The 19,178-nt window shown below is 45.2% G+C and overlaps 1 protein-coding gene across 1 annotated transcript in view; it reads right to left on the minus strand.

Moving 5' to 3' along the window:
• Positions 1 to 993: 993 nt before the first annotated feature.
• The window catches only part of LOC105690122 (5'-3' exoribonuclease 2 homolog), a 32,326-nt gene continuing 14,141 nt past the window's right edge, over positions 994 to 19,178 (minus strand). The window contains exons 16-17 of the mRNA XM_012407681.4: positions 2,116 to 2,399; positions 994 to 2,012 (exon numbers count right to left, since the gene is read on the minus strand). Coding sequence (XP_012263104.2) covers positions 1,950 to 2,012; positions 2,116 to 2,399 — 347 coding nt within the window. The 3' untranslated portion in view covers positions 994 to 1,949. The remainder of the gene's footprint in view (positions 2,013 to 2,115; positions 2,400 to 19,178) is intronic.

A 19,178-nucleotide genomic window follows, 5' to 3' on the forward strand; every position in this document is an offset into this window, starting at 1 on the left:
GCCCAAACGATTCCGCGTGTTGTAATAATATTGACGAAATAGTCACAAGACAATCTGTCAAAAATCACCTTCTCCATGAAAATTTTTTGAACGTCGACCTTGTGCCCAAACGATTCAGCGTGTTGTAGTAATATTGACGAAATAGTCACAAGACAATCTGTCAAAAATCACTTTCTCCGTGAAAATTTTTTGAGCGATTTTTCTGCCAAATTTTACCTCTTCGTAATCCTGGTGCACTGATTTCCAGTTTCTGAGGCATGCAAGGCCGGAGGAGGCGGTGGTGCTGGCGGAGGTAATGGAGGTCATGGCTTCCACATTCGTGCGGATCGTGACGTTGATGACAACGGAGATTATCATATCTACATCGAATCTGACCCGTCTTATCAGCCAGGTCAGAGCCACCCCATTACCTTTTCAAATCGATTAGAAGCTATCGCACCGATATTCTTATCTCACCATTCGCTGATTTTTTGTTTCTTTTTTTTTCCAACTTAACGACCGATCTTTTTTCATGGTAATCGATTCATAAGACGAGGTGCACGGATACGTGAATACCTAATCGAATCCTCCTACATTTCAATTGCAGGTGGCTACAATTCTCCGGGAAAATAAGGCGAACGGCGATAATTTATAACCCAGAAAAATATAATCCCAGTAATGATATGCTATTATAAATCATGAGAATACAACGCACGGTGTTTTTATTCACAAAACCTTTACCTGACCGGGTCACCGTTATAAATTTGCGATGCTCACTGTTATCACAAATGATCATCAGTTACACGGTGACATAAATCTGCAGACATTGTGAAACGCATGGTTCCGAATTGAGTGCGATGGTTGATGGATTATCCGATGAAAATGAAAACGACTGATTTCCTTAGAGAAATATTTTGTTATCTTTATATTGCCGCTTTGGCGAGGATAATTAATTAGTGGTTTACATTCGTACATTTGAAATTATCCCATTCCCCGATAAAACCTACCGTCTGCTAGATATGTGTAAAGAAAAAAAAAAAACAAAAAAAAAAACTTACGACGGTTATAAGTTGAAATATCGATTATGCTTCGAATTTCCGATATGAAATAATTATTGCTTCGTATCAGCAAATAATGAGTAAATAGATTTCTAAATAATCCAAATGCCTTAAAGAGTAATTCTACATTCATGGATGCACACATTATAATTAAATGGTATATATTTGACAAATATATTTTATGTCTGAACGTACAATTGGATATTTCAGGACCATTTTGTTTTTGTACGACAAATACGGCGCGGTGTAGTCATGCAATTGACCGCGGAAAATTTAAAGTCTGATATGAAAAAAAAAAAAAACTAAAAAAATCTAACAGGATTTGAAATCTCGCATCGATCACACACACGATGTAATAAATCGCGAAAATATTATGCGCACGAAATTCGCAAAAACTCTCGTGGCGAGATTATTGCACGAAGAATACATTCTATGGTTCATGGTTTTTGTAAATTTATTCGAAAAAACGATTACACATAAATTAGACGGTGTTGTTTCGCTTGAAACACTGTAATTATTATAAAAAACGAGAAACGCCGTCATTTTTCCGTAATTGTACTATTCTTCTATGTATAATACGGTTATCTTCGTGGTATTCTTTGTCTATACTTTTCATCATCTTCTTTATTTATTGTACATCGTTACGGTCGTTGTTGACCACTGTCTATCATTTGTTCAATATAAATTGCAGATAAAATAATTTTTCTCAGTAAATCAGGTATAAATATATTACCGACGATCGCGTCGAAAGTTTTTCGAGGAAAAATAAAAAGAGAATGACATCCGTCGTTATTATACCTTTTGAAATGCGGTAGAAGGTAAATTTCTTTGATTATTTAGTGGGCGACGCAGCTGGACGATCGTTTCGTCCGATATCTGCAGCAATGCGCGAGGATTCGGGAAAACATCGGGTTAACGTCCTCTCCATCCGCCACTACCTCCGTTCCCGCCACCACGACGATTCACGGAATGGTTCTGAGGAGAAGAAAAAACAAAAGACGAGGACGGTTCAACGTTATTCCGAAATTCATCGATCGCCGAACACTGCGACATGAGAGTTCAAGTACAACGGTCTTACCCATTGCGGGTTCTGGTAGTTCGAATTATGCGGTTTGTTCTGATAAGGGTGCGAGCGATTGTTTTGCCGGTTGTGATGGTGGCTCTGGTGATGGTTGCGTTGCTGGTAATTCCCCGATTGGTGGGCTCCGTATCCGCTCACCCAAGGCCCGCTCTGTTGATCCTGATAACCGCGATTGCCGCCCCCGCCTCCGCCGCCGTTACCTGAGCCGGAAGTAGCGCCGCCGTAACCACCGGCACTACCAGCGCTGTTGGATGAACCAGAATGGTAGCCACTCTGATAGCCTGAAACAAAAGAGCAATCTCTGTTTCACTACGAGGACTTTTAGGTACCCCGAAGAACGTTTCCGGTACTTTTCCTCTCGAAACAGCTGAAAGCCGGGGACGGGGACCATATATACGAGCGCGGGATTAGCGAACTACCGCGAGTGCGAATGCAAGCGCGGCTGCGAGTAGTGCAATCGCCGTTCCGTACCACCGGTAGCGAGGGGAAATAACGAGGATAAATAATTCAAGGTAATATCGATGGGCAGTCCCGTGAGGGCTGTCCCATTCCACGCCAAGGGTGTTGCGTTTTAGCCACGCGAGTCGAGAAAAAATTGCGTTCGTTTTCTTCGTTTCTTTTAACATTCCTCGCAGATTCCTAACGGATCGATTGATTCGACGCTGCCGAAATTCACGGGGAATCGGAAGCATTCGATATGATTCTTATGGTGAAATATTTCGACTGCGGAGTGTGGAGGAAAATCTCGCACTTAGTTCGACCGTACCGACAATGAGTATAGAGGTAGGTACGACGTTCGGTCGAATGGGAAACGTGGCGGCACGTGACTTTGTATGTTCATAGCTCATGAAACGTCATATTAATACTCGTAAACGTCCAACTGTAACTGTTAATAAATGCAGTTTTCACAGCAGCGCGCAGCGTCAATAAACCTTATTATATTCCTCGATTCGTTGCAAACCTTTGAATTCAACAATCTAATTTTTGCCCGTTTTCCAGAACTCAAGCCTTTACAGCATCCCCAAGTCAACAAGTTACCCGTAGAGCCAGCCGAATTCTAAAAATAGCTCTGGCAAAAAACGTCCTTGCGAGGATGTTTCAACTTTTTCGTGGGTTGCGACCTTCTGGCTTTCAGGTCCGGACGAAATCGTCGATATACAATCGTTATATAGCCTCGCAATATCGAAACACAGGCGTGCGCGTGTCTCTCGGTGCGTCCGCAGGTCCGCAGCACGTGTAAGTTGGTTATATTCTCGAATCGGGAAGGCAACAATAATAACATCTCTTCGGATTTTCAGGGGGTGCCCGCCCTCCTCACGGGGGGTAATCCGCGCCCCGAAAGGGGGATGAACGCTGCCTGCACGGCTCCTAACCGTTTACATGCCGGATCATCCTTCGTTATTGTTACGTTTATGATAATAGTTACCTCCGACAACCAACCCCTGCCACGCTGGAATAGCGACTATATGAACACCGTTCACCCCTAATACCAACCCCGGATGAACTCCCACCCATGATCGCTCGTTATTAGCTGCTCCCGGTCCACCAACGCTGCTATTATTCCTCCTTTCTTATCCTTTTAGTTCCATTGCTTTTTTCGAGAAAATATCTGAGTCGACGTCGTGTATAATAGCAATTAAGGGATTCCAGATACCCGAGACGGAAATGTTTTGTTTCCAAAATGCAGTCGAGTACATCGAGTGTCCGGAATCGACGATCAAGTTGGAATACTTGTTTCGATCGATTCTATCCGGTGTGAAATCTACGTGTCCCGCATTCATCTCCAAACTGCATCTGACCGATTTACCACCCTGTCATTCCTCGTTTGTTTTTTGTCCTTATTCGCAACGTCGATATCAAGGCGACGAAGCTGCAGCTCGAGTCATCCGTGAATCGCGTGAAAAAATCCAGCTCGAAAAACGCGACGGCGGAAATCCTTTGGAGAGTCCGGTATCGGCGGCAACAGCAGCCGTTAGAAAGTGGTATCAGAATTATATTGGCATCGAAGAGCTTTCGGTCGAAGTGCCCCACGCCATATCCTTTTGTGGATATGGCCGCGGTATTGGATTCGATCGCCGCGTCAGCAATACAAACACTTCAGTTCCGATGTGGGTCGTCTGCATCCACCATCCCCGTCCCCGTCCCCGTTCCCTTCCGCTCACCACTTCATCCCCCTCCCCCTCCCCCTCCCCCCCCCCCGCTCGCCGCCTCGCCTCTCCCTCACCCTCGCACACAGGCCGATCCTCTTCGTCATCGAATGCCAACCACCCATCACCGCTCGCCGTATTATTTATACTTAGATACTGGATTGAAATTGCATTTCGCTCTTAATCAAGTGCCTATATGTATACTGCACACGTACGATCTATACGCCAACTTTGAACCATCGCGTCGGTGCGCGTGATTGGGAGGTTCCGATCGTGAAAATCAAGGTATCGATAAATATATTTCTCCGAATTACTTTTCACCTCAGTTATGATGATATAGATTTTGTTTTGTTTTTGTTTTTTTTTTTTTTTTCATTCGCGTTACGGAGCGACTATTGTTTCGTCATTACCCATCCTGTATGTACGTCGGAGATTTCAACGATGGCAACTCGACAACATTTTCAATCTCCAATTACGTAATTGTTTTCCGATCGGAATCATGCTTCCGTAATTCCGATCAAAACAGCTTTTATCACAAATCGACGATACGAACGGACGAATAATTATGTACAATGGTGGAAGAATAAATCCACGATGAAAAAACAAAAAACAAAAAACAAAAAAAAACAAAAACATTACACGACGCACGCGTCTATAGGTGGGTGTATATATACACGAAGATATCGTAGTCAAGCGGATACCAGTTGCTGCAGGTATTATAAGGTGTATAAGAGATGATTCGATCAAAGCCTTAGGGTCGTAGTAAAAGCTTAGCGTTCTGAAGCTCTGAAGCAGTTGGATAAAGTGCTCATCTGTACAGCCGTATAAAGGAGGCAGTTAGAATCGTAGCTGGTACAAGTTAAAGAAGAAGGAGATCAAGATGAGAAACGAGAGCAAAGGTAAGACGACGACGAAGAAGAAGAAGAAGAAGAAGGAGGAGAAGACGGAGGAGAAGACGGAGAAGAAGAAGGAGAGGAGATGAAGCATCTCTTGGTATTTTCTTCCTCGGTCCAAAGTACGACGATTCTCTCTTCTTTTTTTTTTTTTTTTTCTCTCGCTCGGTTTGCTCGGCGAGCGGCTGCTCATCGTCGTTCAACGGTTGAGCTCGGGTCTCCTCTCCTTCTTCATCTCGGTATTCATTTTAATCTTTGCACCAGCCGTATTCTATGCGGGACACGGGTTTGCGTCTCGGGCATTTTCTCAAGATTTCCTAGTCGTCGGTAATGGTGGCTCAATTCCGCCACTCATATTCACTCTGCACTCCCATTCAACGGCAACGTTGCAGTTAAAAGGCCGTGTAGCCGTACGCCACCGCCGGCAAATTTACCCTCTTTCTTCTTTCGGATGCCGTGCGAGGTGTGCGATAAATAATTCGCGATTAAAAACGACGAGATGAAAAAATCGATCGGATTTCAGCATTTCACATACGCTATATAATTATACACCTTACGCACGTTTGCAATGACTCGTGTGTCGCAACTTCGCACATTGCAGGACACTCGGTCGAAAACAGTTGAATACGGTAACTCAAAAGGACGAGAACAGAAACAAAAAAAAAAAAACAAACTCCAATCTAGAATAATTTCTATATTTATACGCACACACATACGTTCATACGGAATGACCTATGCGGGGTTTGCAATTGAATCACAATATTGACGATCGATTCTATACGCAATCACGCACCCATGTATACGTATACGTATATACGATCCATAGGTGGTACAAGTATAGCCTGTTCACCCCAGTAGGTATAACTTCGTTCGTTCTTCTCTCTCATTCTCCGAATCTCTTTCTCTCTCTGTCTCTCTCTCTCTCTCTCTCTCTCTCTCTGCGAGCACCAGTGTAACTAATTCCCACTGCATTTAATGACTATGTGCTCTGCGAGCTGACGGCCCACCCCTCCCTCCCCGTAGCCACCCCCGCGATTCCCGCGACTGTTCGGCGGCGAGGTTAGGGGCGAGGGGGGGGGGGCGAGGGGGGCGGGGGGGAGGGAGGGAGGAAAGGGAGTGTTTGATTGTGAGCAAAAGCCTCGTCGGGGCGGGCGGCGCGGCAGCCACTTGACCCTGCTGCCTGGGGTTCGCGGGCGCAGTACCACCACTGCAGCTAGCACCAGTTAATAAATCTACCCCAAGTAGCTACAACACCGGAGTCCCGCATCTTTACGCGTCACCGTATACACATAGTACTCGACGGACGTTGCTAATTTTCGATTTTAATATTCGTTCGATTGTTTTTTCTTTTTTTTTTTTTTTTTTTACCATCGCGAAATGAGTGCCTCGTATATAGTTTCATTTTTTCATCCGCCGTATGGTTTCGAACAAGGAATACGTTCGATGAACGATCGGTCTTCTTTTTTTTTTCCCCAATTTTCTTTGCGAGCTCACTTTTCTCGCTGCGATTCGTGTAAATATAAGTACATTATGGGCAATTTACGGAGGATTGTTACGGAGGGTTGTTTCAGAGGAGATTTATTTATAAGAAGGGACGATCTTCGAGAAGGGAAGGGAATCAACCCTAGCACTTTAGAGAGACGATAAGAAAGCAGTGTCCATTTAAATTATCAAGTTTTTTCTTCCCATTAAATTTTTTCCACGATTTTTTTTACCGCATCGGATTATACACGATTTAGCGTTCGAGTGGAGAAAGAAACATTGATGGAATCTCAGTTGAAATGTTTTCTATTCTTCGTTGGAGAATTTCATAGGAAATATTAAAAGCGAAAGACTTATAGATGTTGATTTCGGCTGTGTACGGCATTTATCTTTATGTAATGTTCATTCAATTTATGATTTTTCGATAAAAATTAATCCCACTCACGCGAAACACGAAATAAAGAAACTTAATCTCGCGCGTCGGCCTGCGTGTAGTATCGTCGTATTCGTGACCCAAATAGTCGCGATAAATCGAGCAATAAATGCATGCGAAACGATATAATTGAAAAATCCTTTGGGATCGCTGGCCGAGTGGCACTTTGATGAAAAATTTAATTCGCATTATACGGTCAAAAATTTCGGTTGATATCGGAATAAGTGAAATAACAAACGGAATGAAAATCAAAATGAAAATGGAAAAAATGAAAACTTTCGGTGAGAGGGTTTTGTTTCACTATACGTATACAGATAATACGGATAAAACTGATACGCGAATTCCGGCGTCATGCATTTATGTAGAAAATAAAAATTTCAGTGTACTTGAAACAAGTGCGCAAAACGTAGAGGTGGTACGCGGTGAATATTACGCGCGCATACGCGCAGAGATGATATTTTACGGATAGGACAGGTGGTATAAAAAATAAACGACAAATTGAAATAAAAGAATTTCGTTAGCGGATTCCCAGCCGAATTCATTGGTGCTCCGCGGAAGAGATAATTTTTTCAAACAATTTCCAAAAAATGCAAAAAAAAAAAAAACAAATAATAAAAAATCGCAGTAGAGAAAAAAAAGAAGAATGCTTGTAGTATATGCGATAATATCGAAAGCTGTTTGTTTTTTTTTTTTTTGTTCGAGACAATCAAAACTTCATATGTATAAAAAGCTGATACGTCTACTATGTGCAACAAAGGCACATTTTTCAATGATAAGATAATTAAGTAAACCTTTGCACACCGTGTTTTACGTATGATCGTCTCGTCCGCGTAAGGCCTTGGAAGGATAACACGTGATAATGACCAAATGTACATGATGCGATGTAAAAGTGCGTTACATACAGAAACGATTCGAGGTGGATCGGATGCGGTTTTGCGCGTCGCGTCGTCGGCCGGTGCGTGACCGACGATTAAATGACGGTGGCTAAGGTCCCCGCCGGGGTTTAGGAGCCTCCTGACTCCTTGGCGTAAATTTGCGGAGGATCGAATAATCCCCGTCCGTCCCCGGGACAGAGGACCAATTTATCGAGCCGGCCGCGTTGGCATGGAGACCTCGCCGCTGGACAGGATCGGCGAGTGAAATCGGGGAAAGCGGCGGAGGCGGGAGAGGCGGGAGAGGCGGGGTAGTCGAGAGCACCGGCGGGGTGTGGGGGACGAGCTTTCTCGAGGACCTACTCGAGGATGCTCCAGGAGGCCGTCACGGGGAAGAGCGCGGAACGCGGCCGGGAGTTCGGGATATACCGAGTCCGGGGGTTGGCCGAGGTACCCGCTCCGCGCTCTCCTGTGAGAGTATCGATTCTTGCGGTGATCCAATCAACGCCGGCGCCTTCCTCGACGACGACTTCGCCACACAGCTTTTACGTGGCGCACACGCCGTTACAGATATACACCTGATGCGAACGTCTTATATTTTATACCCAGCCGGCAGTTATAACCCCGGACGTTCGGTTACCGGAGCTTTTCTGTTTTTTTCTTTTTCTTTTTTTTTTTTTTCTTTGTACTTTCTTCTTTTTCACCTCGCTATATATATATATATATATATATGTGTGTGTGTATACGTTCGGTGCTTTGCTCTCTCTCTCTCTGCAGGCTTAGCGGAGCAAAAATGCGAAGGGAGAAGGGCGGTTAATTCGGCCCTTCGTTTTTCCCTCTTTTTCATTTTTGTTCTTCGTATTTCTTCTTTTTTTTTTTTTTCTCCCCTTTTTACTTCACTTCGTCGCACCTCGATACTCGAAAGTCTCGGAGTCAGGATTTTTCGGTTGGCACGTAATAGAACTAGGTGTAGGTACAGGTATGTATATGTATCACCTGAACCTATATACCTGGATATTCAGGGTCACGCGGGAGTCGGAAAAGTCACCCTCGGAAATTTCGATCGCGAGTCCGACGTGGCGCGATACAAAAAAAAAAAAAAAAAGAACCCCCGATATCCTCATCTCGGTCTCGAGCGATTCCCCGTTGAAAAATCGTTGCGCTGCACATTCTCTTTCGAGCGTACCGAGTCACTCTTCGGTATAACAGCGAGCGACAATGAGAGAAAAAGTGTTGTTAATATAACGGGGTTTCGTTGGTCTGAAAGGTGTTGGTTGGCGAGTATATAACGAGTGCTAGCGGAGCATTAGCGGCGGCGGTTATACGGCGGCAGCGGTCGGAGCTACTGGATGGAATAATCCGTGTAAAAGTAGCGAGTGTCATTTACGGTGTAGCCTAATGGTACGTGAACGTGAATGCGGGAGCGTACTCGTGGCGGGTGGGTATAACCAGCTGCCACTGTACCGCAGCGGTGACGGCGGCGACGGTGTAGGTGGTTCGGTCGGCGGTAGCCGGTTACGAGCGCGGAAATATGGAGGATACAAAGCGAGCACTCGAGTAGCGAAGTCGCGGAGCCGGGAGGCCGGGAGGAATCGCGGCGGTGCCGGCGAACCCCGCGGAACGGCGAACTACACGCGGGGGGGGGGGGGGGGGGGGGGCAGAGAACGGAACTTTCTCGCCGGTTGATTTTGCGTCGGCGAATCCCGAAGCGAGGAGGTTGGCGCTTGGTCGTCGCTGTAGGACCCTCCGTTGGAGGGCTCTTCCCTTCTCTTTCTCCCTCCCTCTCTCTCACTCTCTCTCTCTCTCTTTTTTCCTCCCCCCCCCCCCCCCCCCCCCTCTTCGCCACTCCGCTCTTTCCCGACCGTCGCTCGGCCCCCGCCCACAACCCTCCGTGCGCTTCTCCCTTTTAAGCCCTATCCACATTCGCATCCAGTACTCATTTATCAAATAAATCAACACACCTCCTCTCGTACACCTGTCAAGAGGTTTTGGAGCTCGGTGTTTTATACCTATACGCAGGTATAGCTACGTCGGTGCAGGTGGCATTGGTTGTATCCGGTTACGCTGTATACGCTGATAAAACCCACTGAAACGCTCTCGGGTTCTATAGATGCCTGATAACTGTTACAAACGGTTGAGCACGCCTCCATCTTTATCTGGTAGAAAAAATCGCGACGAATGCACGCACACGTTTCCAAATTTACGAACATTGCCGGTTTTATCTTCTTTTTTCCTCGTTTGCCTTCTTTCGACTCGTTACACATTCAATTTTCAGAAACTTGTTAGAGTTCGTTTTTTCTCATTCGCTTTGGCAAAAAAATAAAAATAGACAAATAAATTATTAAAAACACGAAAAGAAGGAAATGAGAGATTTCAAACCGAAGCAGACGTGATGGTTAAAAATTATCAACGTTACATACAGCGTAACTTTAGATTTTCTCAAAATCATCGAAGTGATTAAGTATGTAAAAGTCGTTGCGATTTAGAAAAAAATGACGAAGATTAAAAAAAAAAAAAAAAACAAGAAGAAAAGAAATACACTTTTAAACGACAAAAATTGAATGACTTTGAAAAAAACGAAAGAAGTATTTGAGAAAAACAAAACAAAACGTAAAAAAAAAAAAAGAAAGGAAAATTTACACGAGGTGTATTTAATTATGTGAGCACCTTATAACGTTGGAAACAGGCGGTCGGTCGGGTGAATGCGTGTAATCAAAGAGGTTCTAAAAATCAGGATGCACTTAGAAGCACGTACTCCGGTATAGAGAGGCATTCAGCCAAACTCCGTGGCGGAGTCAAAGCAAGGACCCTCAGCAGCCCGTACGCGGTCTTCGTCGTCGTCGTCGTCGTCGTCGTCGGCGTCGTGGTCGTCGTCGTCGTCGTCATCGTACACCCGTCACACGGATACGCGCGGCTGCAGGTACCGCTGCCTCCCCACCCCCCCCCCCCCCCCCCACTGCCCCCCTATTTTTCAACCCGCGCGGAGGCAAAACCCTGATACGCCGCGTAACGAGTGGACGCGAGTCGTACGGACGTACCTACAATATTACAAGGTTGTAAAGCTCCCGCTGCCTCCTATGCGCCGTTCCAAGGTCTGCGAATCTAACGTGCGCCACGTTGTACGAGTTACGTTATACATACATACATACATGTATAGGTACGTAGACACATGGGTATACCTACTCCGCGGAGAGTGAAACACTCCAGTGGGCGGAGGTTCCACGGATGCATGAATATGCTCTCCCTCGAATTGAAATTCTTCTCCAACCAACCGAGCCGTACCTACCTCGTGAAACCCTAGGTTATTCCGTTTGTACTTTTTAACACACTTGTGCAAATATCTGATCCCTTTTTTAGAGAAGTACGAGTGTATTTATGAATATGTATAATGTACGTACTGCACAACCGACTGTTCCGCGTATATGCATATAAATCTTCACCTGCATCTAGAGAGCGTTGCAGGACTCGTAGCAGTGACCTTGCTTGTTACAGGTACGTGTAATTGAAGGTTCGTTGTCAGGGCGAATTTTGAAACATCGACTAAAGATTAAGCGTGGGTTTTCGCAGGGTGTTCGCACCGGGTGTAATTCGAGGCGATAAAAGACAAAGAAACATCGAGTAGCGGTCGAGCGATCGAGAGGTCAGGAGTACTGCAGCTATCGTCCCATCGGCTGATGAAAATAAAGAGACCGTTGGCCGATGGAGTGTACATTGATACGGTACCCTTTTCCCTTGTTGCCGTACCGGTATAATCGTCGAGCATCGACAAAAGTCTTGATGACAAAGAGACCGAGCAAAAGAGGTGGTGGAGTGAGATAATCAGGTTTCTGAGGATGCCGGAAAATGGAGGAGAGTCTCTCAGAGCACTCCTTATTTCCGCTCTCGTTGCCGGTCCAATCACCAGCCAGAAGGTGTCGGAGAATCTCTCAAACACCTCCTCGCCTCGGACTCCGAGGGCAAAGAAACAAATAAAAAAAAACCAAAGAAGAAAAAGAAAGACGAGTATACACGCGATCCGGATCCGGTCGTCTCACTCTCGGAAGAAAAAGAAAGGGAGGGAAGTGGAGGATCGTGATTAGGCGACGGTGTCGGTGTGTGTGTGTGTGTGTGTAGGTAATACGCGCACGTATACGTGTACCAGCGACGGACGCGACTTACGCCGTATCGCGAACACCGCGAGGCGAATCCACTTCCAAAGGAACGTCCCCCTTCGTTCTCTCGCCTACCTCGGAGGGGCGAAATTCCCGTAGGTATGCGCGCGCTCTCCTCCTTCGGGAAGAAGGAGCGAGAGAGAGGGACGAGGGGGGGGGGGAAAGGGAGGACGGGGAGTACACGTTGCAGAAGAGGACGCGGATGGTCCTTGTACCGAGGGCTACGAGGATCTCGATAAGGAGTATCCTAGAGTCGTCGAGGAGGCTTCGCCGAGCCCTCTCCCTCCCCCGCTCCTCTCTCTGCGCCTCATTTCCCCCGCGCAGCCCGGTTCCCGGTCCCTCCGCAGCTTCCAGGCCTCCGGGGTTTCCGGGCTCCCGGTACCGCGCGGCGGATTCCCTACTCATCTCGCTGTAAATATGCCCTACACTTTCCGCGAGCTCGACTCGAGCATCGCGCGCGGCGTATGTATAGGTTCGCCGCGACCAGCGGTAGCGCCGCCGCCGTCCCCCGCTTTGCACCGTCGGTATCCTCGTCTCCTTGAAACGCTACAAGGATATCGGGTGTTTGCCGCGAGACTTTTGTACGGATTGCGGAATCAAGGGTTTTCCCAGTTCTGGAGTAGTTGGCGCCCTCCTTCTACCTTTCCCTTTCTCTTCCTTGTATAACCTCATACTACTTATTCCAGAGCGCGCCCGTTCTCCACGCGTCCTCAAACGTCCTTTAGTACGTCCTTCAGGCATCCTTGAGCCCAGGTGCCCAACGACGGACGACGGAGCTTCTAAAACCCCTTCAAACTTGCGAAATGAGTCTTCTCCTCCTGCTGCACTCTCATCGCTACTATCCCCGGAACCACGTCCTGCCGCCACTCGCGCTATTCCTACCGAGCTGCGATGCAAATTCCATCCAACCATCTCTCCCCCCCCCCCCCCCCCGCCCCCCTATATCCTTTTACTTCGCGTCAAATTTTTTTCTCGCCTCTCGTCAACGTGTACGTCGTGTACACGCAACCATTTTTTTCTCTTATATTCTTTTATTCGCCGGGAGGTAACTCCCAAAAAAAAAAAGTTGACGATCGCCTGTGCGATATTATACGGCTTGTATGTATACAAGTAACGGGAGACGGGACGATTCCTTTCCAAATATCAAACGTCGTGTCGGAATCCCCGCGTCGGAGAATTAGGAATTGAGAAAGAAAAAAAAAAGAAAGAACAAAAAAAGGAAAAACGGAAAAGACACGTTATAGGTATGCGAGGTGAGGTTTGTTTTGACAGAGGTAAAGTTAACCTGTCATGTTCGCGCGTAAGTTAAACAGCCGACGGCAAACTAGCTATAGGGGTTGCGATGAAATTTGAGAAGTTGGCCGACGGAAGCCGGTCAAACAGAGCGGGCGGCAACCGCGCGGAGTCCCCGAGAGGTAACGCGATCCATTTCCGCAGGAATCAGACCGCGTTCTCGCAGTGTAAATAAACTTGAGTAGTTCTAGCTGAGGAAAGTATTTGTATCCGCGCGAGTATACGTCGGATATATCGAACTAAAAGTGCGAAAGATTCCGCGGCAGACGGGAATAGGATCGATACGCGAATTTCGGGAAAAGTGAAGAGAATCCCGTTGAAAATGTCGATAAGCTTTCGGACGATTTTTCGGGACTAGATATAAAAAAATGATGAGAGAAAATCGAAGGGATGGGAAAGGAAGAAAATAACAAAACGTTACGTATATATACACGATCCATTGGGGCAGACAGAAGTTGTTGTGTAAAATTCGATTTGACGGATGAACCGGGTAGGGATCGTAAAAGCGCGCGGTGAAGTTGGCCACAATCGCATTCACTTCTCGCGGAAATGAGGCGGAAGACCACAAGAGAACCACCACCGCGTTTTACAGAGCGTTATGCTCACGAGAGTACCCTATACGTATGTATATAGAAGCGAATGCCTGCCCTTTGTGTGGTTTTTTCAATCTGTCAGATTTGTTCTTGATGTGGTTTTGATATTACTATTGGCTCAGGTAAAAAAAAGTCGTTCTTATGGGTATCCGGGTGTCTATGTGTGTACCTGTATTTACAGCATATACGTATACCTATATCTTTCTAGAGGAAAAAGACGGGCGAATGAAACGAAGTGGTTTTTGGGACGGGGCCCGCCGTGCGGTATACGAGAATTTCGAATAAAAGACGCCCACTGCACAAGAGGCTCACTAACCCGAACTTCCAGCTCCGTCGTCATCAAAATTCATAAGCGAGAAAATCCGGAGACGGACGAATAAGAAAATGGAGAATGGAAACGACGTCGGAAACTCGACGAATTTCTTAATAAAAATCGCAAAAGACGTACACGGTATAGCGATAGCGTTTGCTTTTGCTTTACCTCATATGTTTTAAATATCATCAGCGCGGACCATCGCGCCTTTTGATTGCGGATCTCGAAAGCTGTAGTACGGGGTAAAGAAAAAAAAAAAAAAAAAAGTCCTCAGCTCGGCCCTCGGCGCGTTTACCTACTACTACGGCGTACACTATACCGCATGCGCATGTAGCTGGTCTAAAGAACTCAACGTCATTTTTGAATTAATCTCATTCGACTGCCCCTTTTATACAGGGGCCTCTTACATCACCGGTATAGTACATAAGACCCGCTCGTTCGCTCGCTTGCTCAACGCGCCTTCAAGGTTAATTGGAATAGAGAAAGAGGAAGCGGAGAGAAAAAGGAAAAAAAAAAAAAGGTAAAAACCCTCGGGAATGAAGTTATTTTTTTTAAAGAGCCGCTGCTGCTGGGTGCGTGCTTGGGTGTGTACACGCTCCACGCAAAAGTATAAAAGCTCGAGATATTTATCTTGCGTTCCGTGAACTCGTTTATCTTCGTTTCCACGATCCGCAGTGTTATAGGTTCGCGTTTGTAATAATTAGGTGTACCCGTGACTCGCGACGTCTTGGAATTTACCGGCTCGTACCTATACGACCGCGCGAAACGTCGACAACCGCGCGGCGTTCGATATGGATGAGGAAAAAGCGTTGTTGAAAAAAAATGGACGTTTCGATTATGGAGCATAATTTTTTTGTGATATTTTCACCGACGGGAGCGATTTCGCCATTCGGAATTGTTGTATCTAAAAAGTAAGATTTTACTTAATGCAGGTATCGTTTACATCCTATCCACTAAATCCGTAACAAGAAAGAATCACATGGCGGATATCCTCGAATCGGGTGTTTGAAAAGGCGGCGCGCCGCTCTATAATTTAGTCGCACGGATCGAAATGGTATTTCATTCGGAATAAAGAGAAGGTCCCACATTTACGTGATCCGGTAGATCTTACCTGTACTCGAGAAGACAATCGGTGTATTGAGTCGTTATATTTCATGTAAACGCGGTGCTTTACACATCGCCTTACATATCGCGCATTGTCGAGTCTACATATAATACACGTACAATCGGCTGTTTTACTTTCGGTTATTGTCGCGAACTCGATAATCCTCAGATCTCTCCGTTACTTTGTCCCATCGGACTTTCGTCTCTTTCTTCTTATCCCACTTCTCGTGGCGCTTTTCAATCTCGAGTGAATGACACACTGTCGCTTCTTTATTCAAAATTTCCGTCAGTCCGGGCGACGCAAAGGCAACGTCTGATCATCGACCCGGAGTATGCTATACGCGCTTACGTGAAAGTCTATAATTATCGGGCATGTGATCCCAGGTCAAACAGAACCGCCTACCTCGTAAACTCGACTACCTACTGCACAACAACCCCTGGAGTGGCGCAGGGTGGAGGAGACTTGACACTTGCGCTCGTCTCTCTCGAGCGAATGGACGTCCGTTCCCGTAACCCAGCCCCCTGTCCGTCAGCGGTTACGTAGGCAGGGGTACGTTCGCCCGTCCGTCCATAAGGTCGGTAGTCGGAACGTCAGCAGTTCGACCGGTAAATACCTCATAATAGAATTTCCTTGGAGGTAATTGAGCGCATATCCTAGCAGAGGAACAAAAAGCGCCTTTGCTCACGGTGAACGATGAACCGAAACGGTGGTCCGCTTAGTTTAAGGGCGTTTTGTTGTGATGCGGAGGTATTACCGAGGCGGAGACGATAATGCACGGTTTGCTGCTATGGCGTCGTGGACACCTGTGACCCGCAGGGATAACCTGTGGATCGACGGTCGTGTCCAGTAAATCGTTCCAATGCATGACGGTAGAAATTTAAAGTAACATTTTCACCGTTCGTATACCAAAATATATAGTATACGAATCAGGATCGGCGCTCCCGGAGTTCGGACAATTCGGTTGAAATCAAAGTTATAAACATTTCGCGTTTTAGTATAGATTTTCCGTAATTAAAAAAAAAAAGCTGGAATTTCGAGGAATTGAAAATTCAATTTTATTTCAGTACACCGTGTTATCGCATAAACTGCCTTTTTATATATATATATACAGAGCGGACAACGTGAAATTGCGCACCCAGATTTTGTGCGCAAGCGTGAATCAAAACGGCAGTCGAATTTATCATCTGCTAGCGTGTTGTACCAACAGCCTCAGATTTCAGCTGTAGCTGTCAAATTGTCGATCACCAATACAGCTGAGATCGCCGTATTTAAATATGACTGAGGTATGTTGTGTCAGGTGAATAATGCGACACAAAACCAGACACAGATAAGTAGGGTGGCATAGCATCAAATAAAATTGATCAATTGAATGAGAGATTAATTAAATGTCGACAGAAATACACTCATCGAAAAGTTCAGGTTAGGTCCTTGTATTTGACAGCTAAATCTGAAAGCGGAGTGTTGTTGGACATTCTGCGAAACAAATGCCGACGATCGCGCATGTGCAAATGGGGTGCGCAATTTCACGTTGTCCGCTCTGTATATATAGGGGCCATTCCACGTGAACCGGATCAGTCACCTCTCAGATATTTTTTTAATTTGGCATGTCGATTGTCCATGGGGAGTTAGATTTTTGTGCCAAAGGATTTTTGAATTAGTGCAAATTTCGATTTATTATGAACAATCGAAAAATTGAGAGGCGGTTTCTTTAAAAAATCATAACTTCGTCAAAAATGATGTTAGATTTAATTTTTTTTTTTTGAATTTACGCGGATAAGGCTATAGATTTATGAAAAAAATAAATGGTGCCGAAAAAGTTTATTTATCATTTGTTTATTTGACAATGAATTTTTAAATGATTTTTAAAACACTGATGGATAGCACCGAAAAATTAAAAAAAAATGCTGACATATACTTTGAACTATACTACAGCCTGTGAATTAATTTCAGAGATGCGTTCGGCTTTGTTTTCGAGTAAAAAATCATCGAAGTTGGCGGCGCGCATAAATTCGAGCTCGTCGACGCCTATGCGCGTGATGACGCGCGTCGAGCGACAGAGACCCTATCTATTCTCTACGGACGCTACTTGGTGTACGCTCGACCGCGGTATTCACGAGTCGTTTTCGCGATGATAGACACCGTTAAAAAATCTGGAAAAAATTCCATAGCTTCCCCATAACACGGCAAAGCCATAGAGTAAGTTTCAGAGATGTGTTATTTCTCGTTTTCGAGATATAGGGACGCATATGGCACTCCGCGCTTGCTACTTGGACATATTAAGCCACAATAATATCTCAAAAACGAGAAATAACACATCTCTGGAATTCACTCTATGGCTTTGCCGTGTTATGGGGAAGCTATGGAATTTTTTTCAGATTTTTAAACGGTGTCGATCATCGCAAAAATGACTCGTGAATTCCGTCGCCGAGTGTCTACCAAGTAGCGAGCGCGGAGTCCCAATGCGTCCGGATATCTCGAAAACGAGAAATAACACATCTCTGAAACTTACTCTATGGCTTTGCCGTGTTATGGGGAAGCTATGGAATTTTTTCCAGATTTTTTAACGGTGTCTATCATCGCGAAAATGACTCGTGAATTCCCTCGCCGAGTGTCTACCAAGTAGCGAGCATGGAAAGTCCCGATGCGTCCGGATATCTCGGAAACGAGAAATAACACATCTCTGAAACTTACTCTATGGCTTTGCCGTGTTATGGGGAAGCTATGGAATTTTTTTCAGATTTTTTAACGGTGTCGATCATCGCAAAAATGACTCGTGAATTCCGTCGCCGAGTGTCTACCAAGTAGCGAGCGCGGAGTCCCAATGCGTCCCTACATCTCGGAAACGAGAAATAACACATCTCTGAAACTTACTTTATGGCTTTGCCGTGTTATGGGGAAGCTATGGAATTTTTTTCAGATTTTTTAACGGTGTCTATCATCGCGAAAACGACTCGTGAATACCGCGGTCGAGCGTACACCAAGTAGCGTCCGTAGAGAGTAGATAGGGTCTCTGTCGCTCGACGCGCGTCATCACGCGCATAGGCGTCGACGAGCTCGAATTCATGCGCGCCGCCAACTTCGATGATTTTTTACTCGAAAACAAAGCCGAACGCATCTCTGAAATTAATTCACAGGCTGTAGTATAGTTCAAAGTATATGTCAGCATTTTTTTTTAATTTTTCGGTGCTATCCATCAGTGTTTTAAAAATCATTTAAAAATTCATTGTCAAATAAACAAATGATAAATAAACTTTTTCGGCACCATTTATTTTTTTCATAAATCTATAGCCTTATCCGCGTAAATTCAAAAAAAAAAAATTAAATCTAACATCATTTTTGACGAAGTTATGATTTTTTAAAGAAACCGCCTCTCAATTTTTCGATTGTTCATAATAAATCGAAATTTGCACTAATTCAAAAATCCTTTGGCACAAAAATCTAACTCCCCATGGACAATCGACATGCCAAATTAAAAAAATATCTGAGAGGTGACTGATCCGGTTCACGTGGAATGGCCCATAGGTGTACTAAGGTGGTCCTTATTTTGGGTATTTTTGAATTTTTCTTTCACGATGGCCCTAAATCGCTTCGAAATAAATAAAAAAAAGCCTGCTAAATTTCATCCCTTAATTTTAATATTAACCCGTGCCCCGCCGCAGTCAAAGTTTTAAATGTAAATAACATGTGAAAATGTCATCTCGTTCTTTGCGACTTTGTAAGTCATTAACATATAAGCTTAAAATTCTAGACTCTATGGTTTTCTTGTGGGAAATTTAAC

Source organism: Athalia rosae, chromosome 3 (genome assembly GCF_917208135.1).
Source record: "Athalia rosae chromosome 3, iyAthRosa1.1, whole genome shotgun sequence".
In the NCBI taxonomy this organism is placed as follows: Eukaryota; Metazoa; Arthropoda; class Insecta; order Hymenoptera; family Athaliidae; genus Athalia; species Athalia rosae.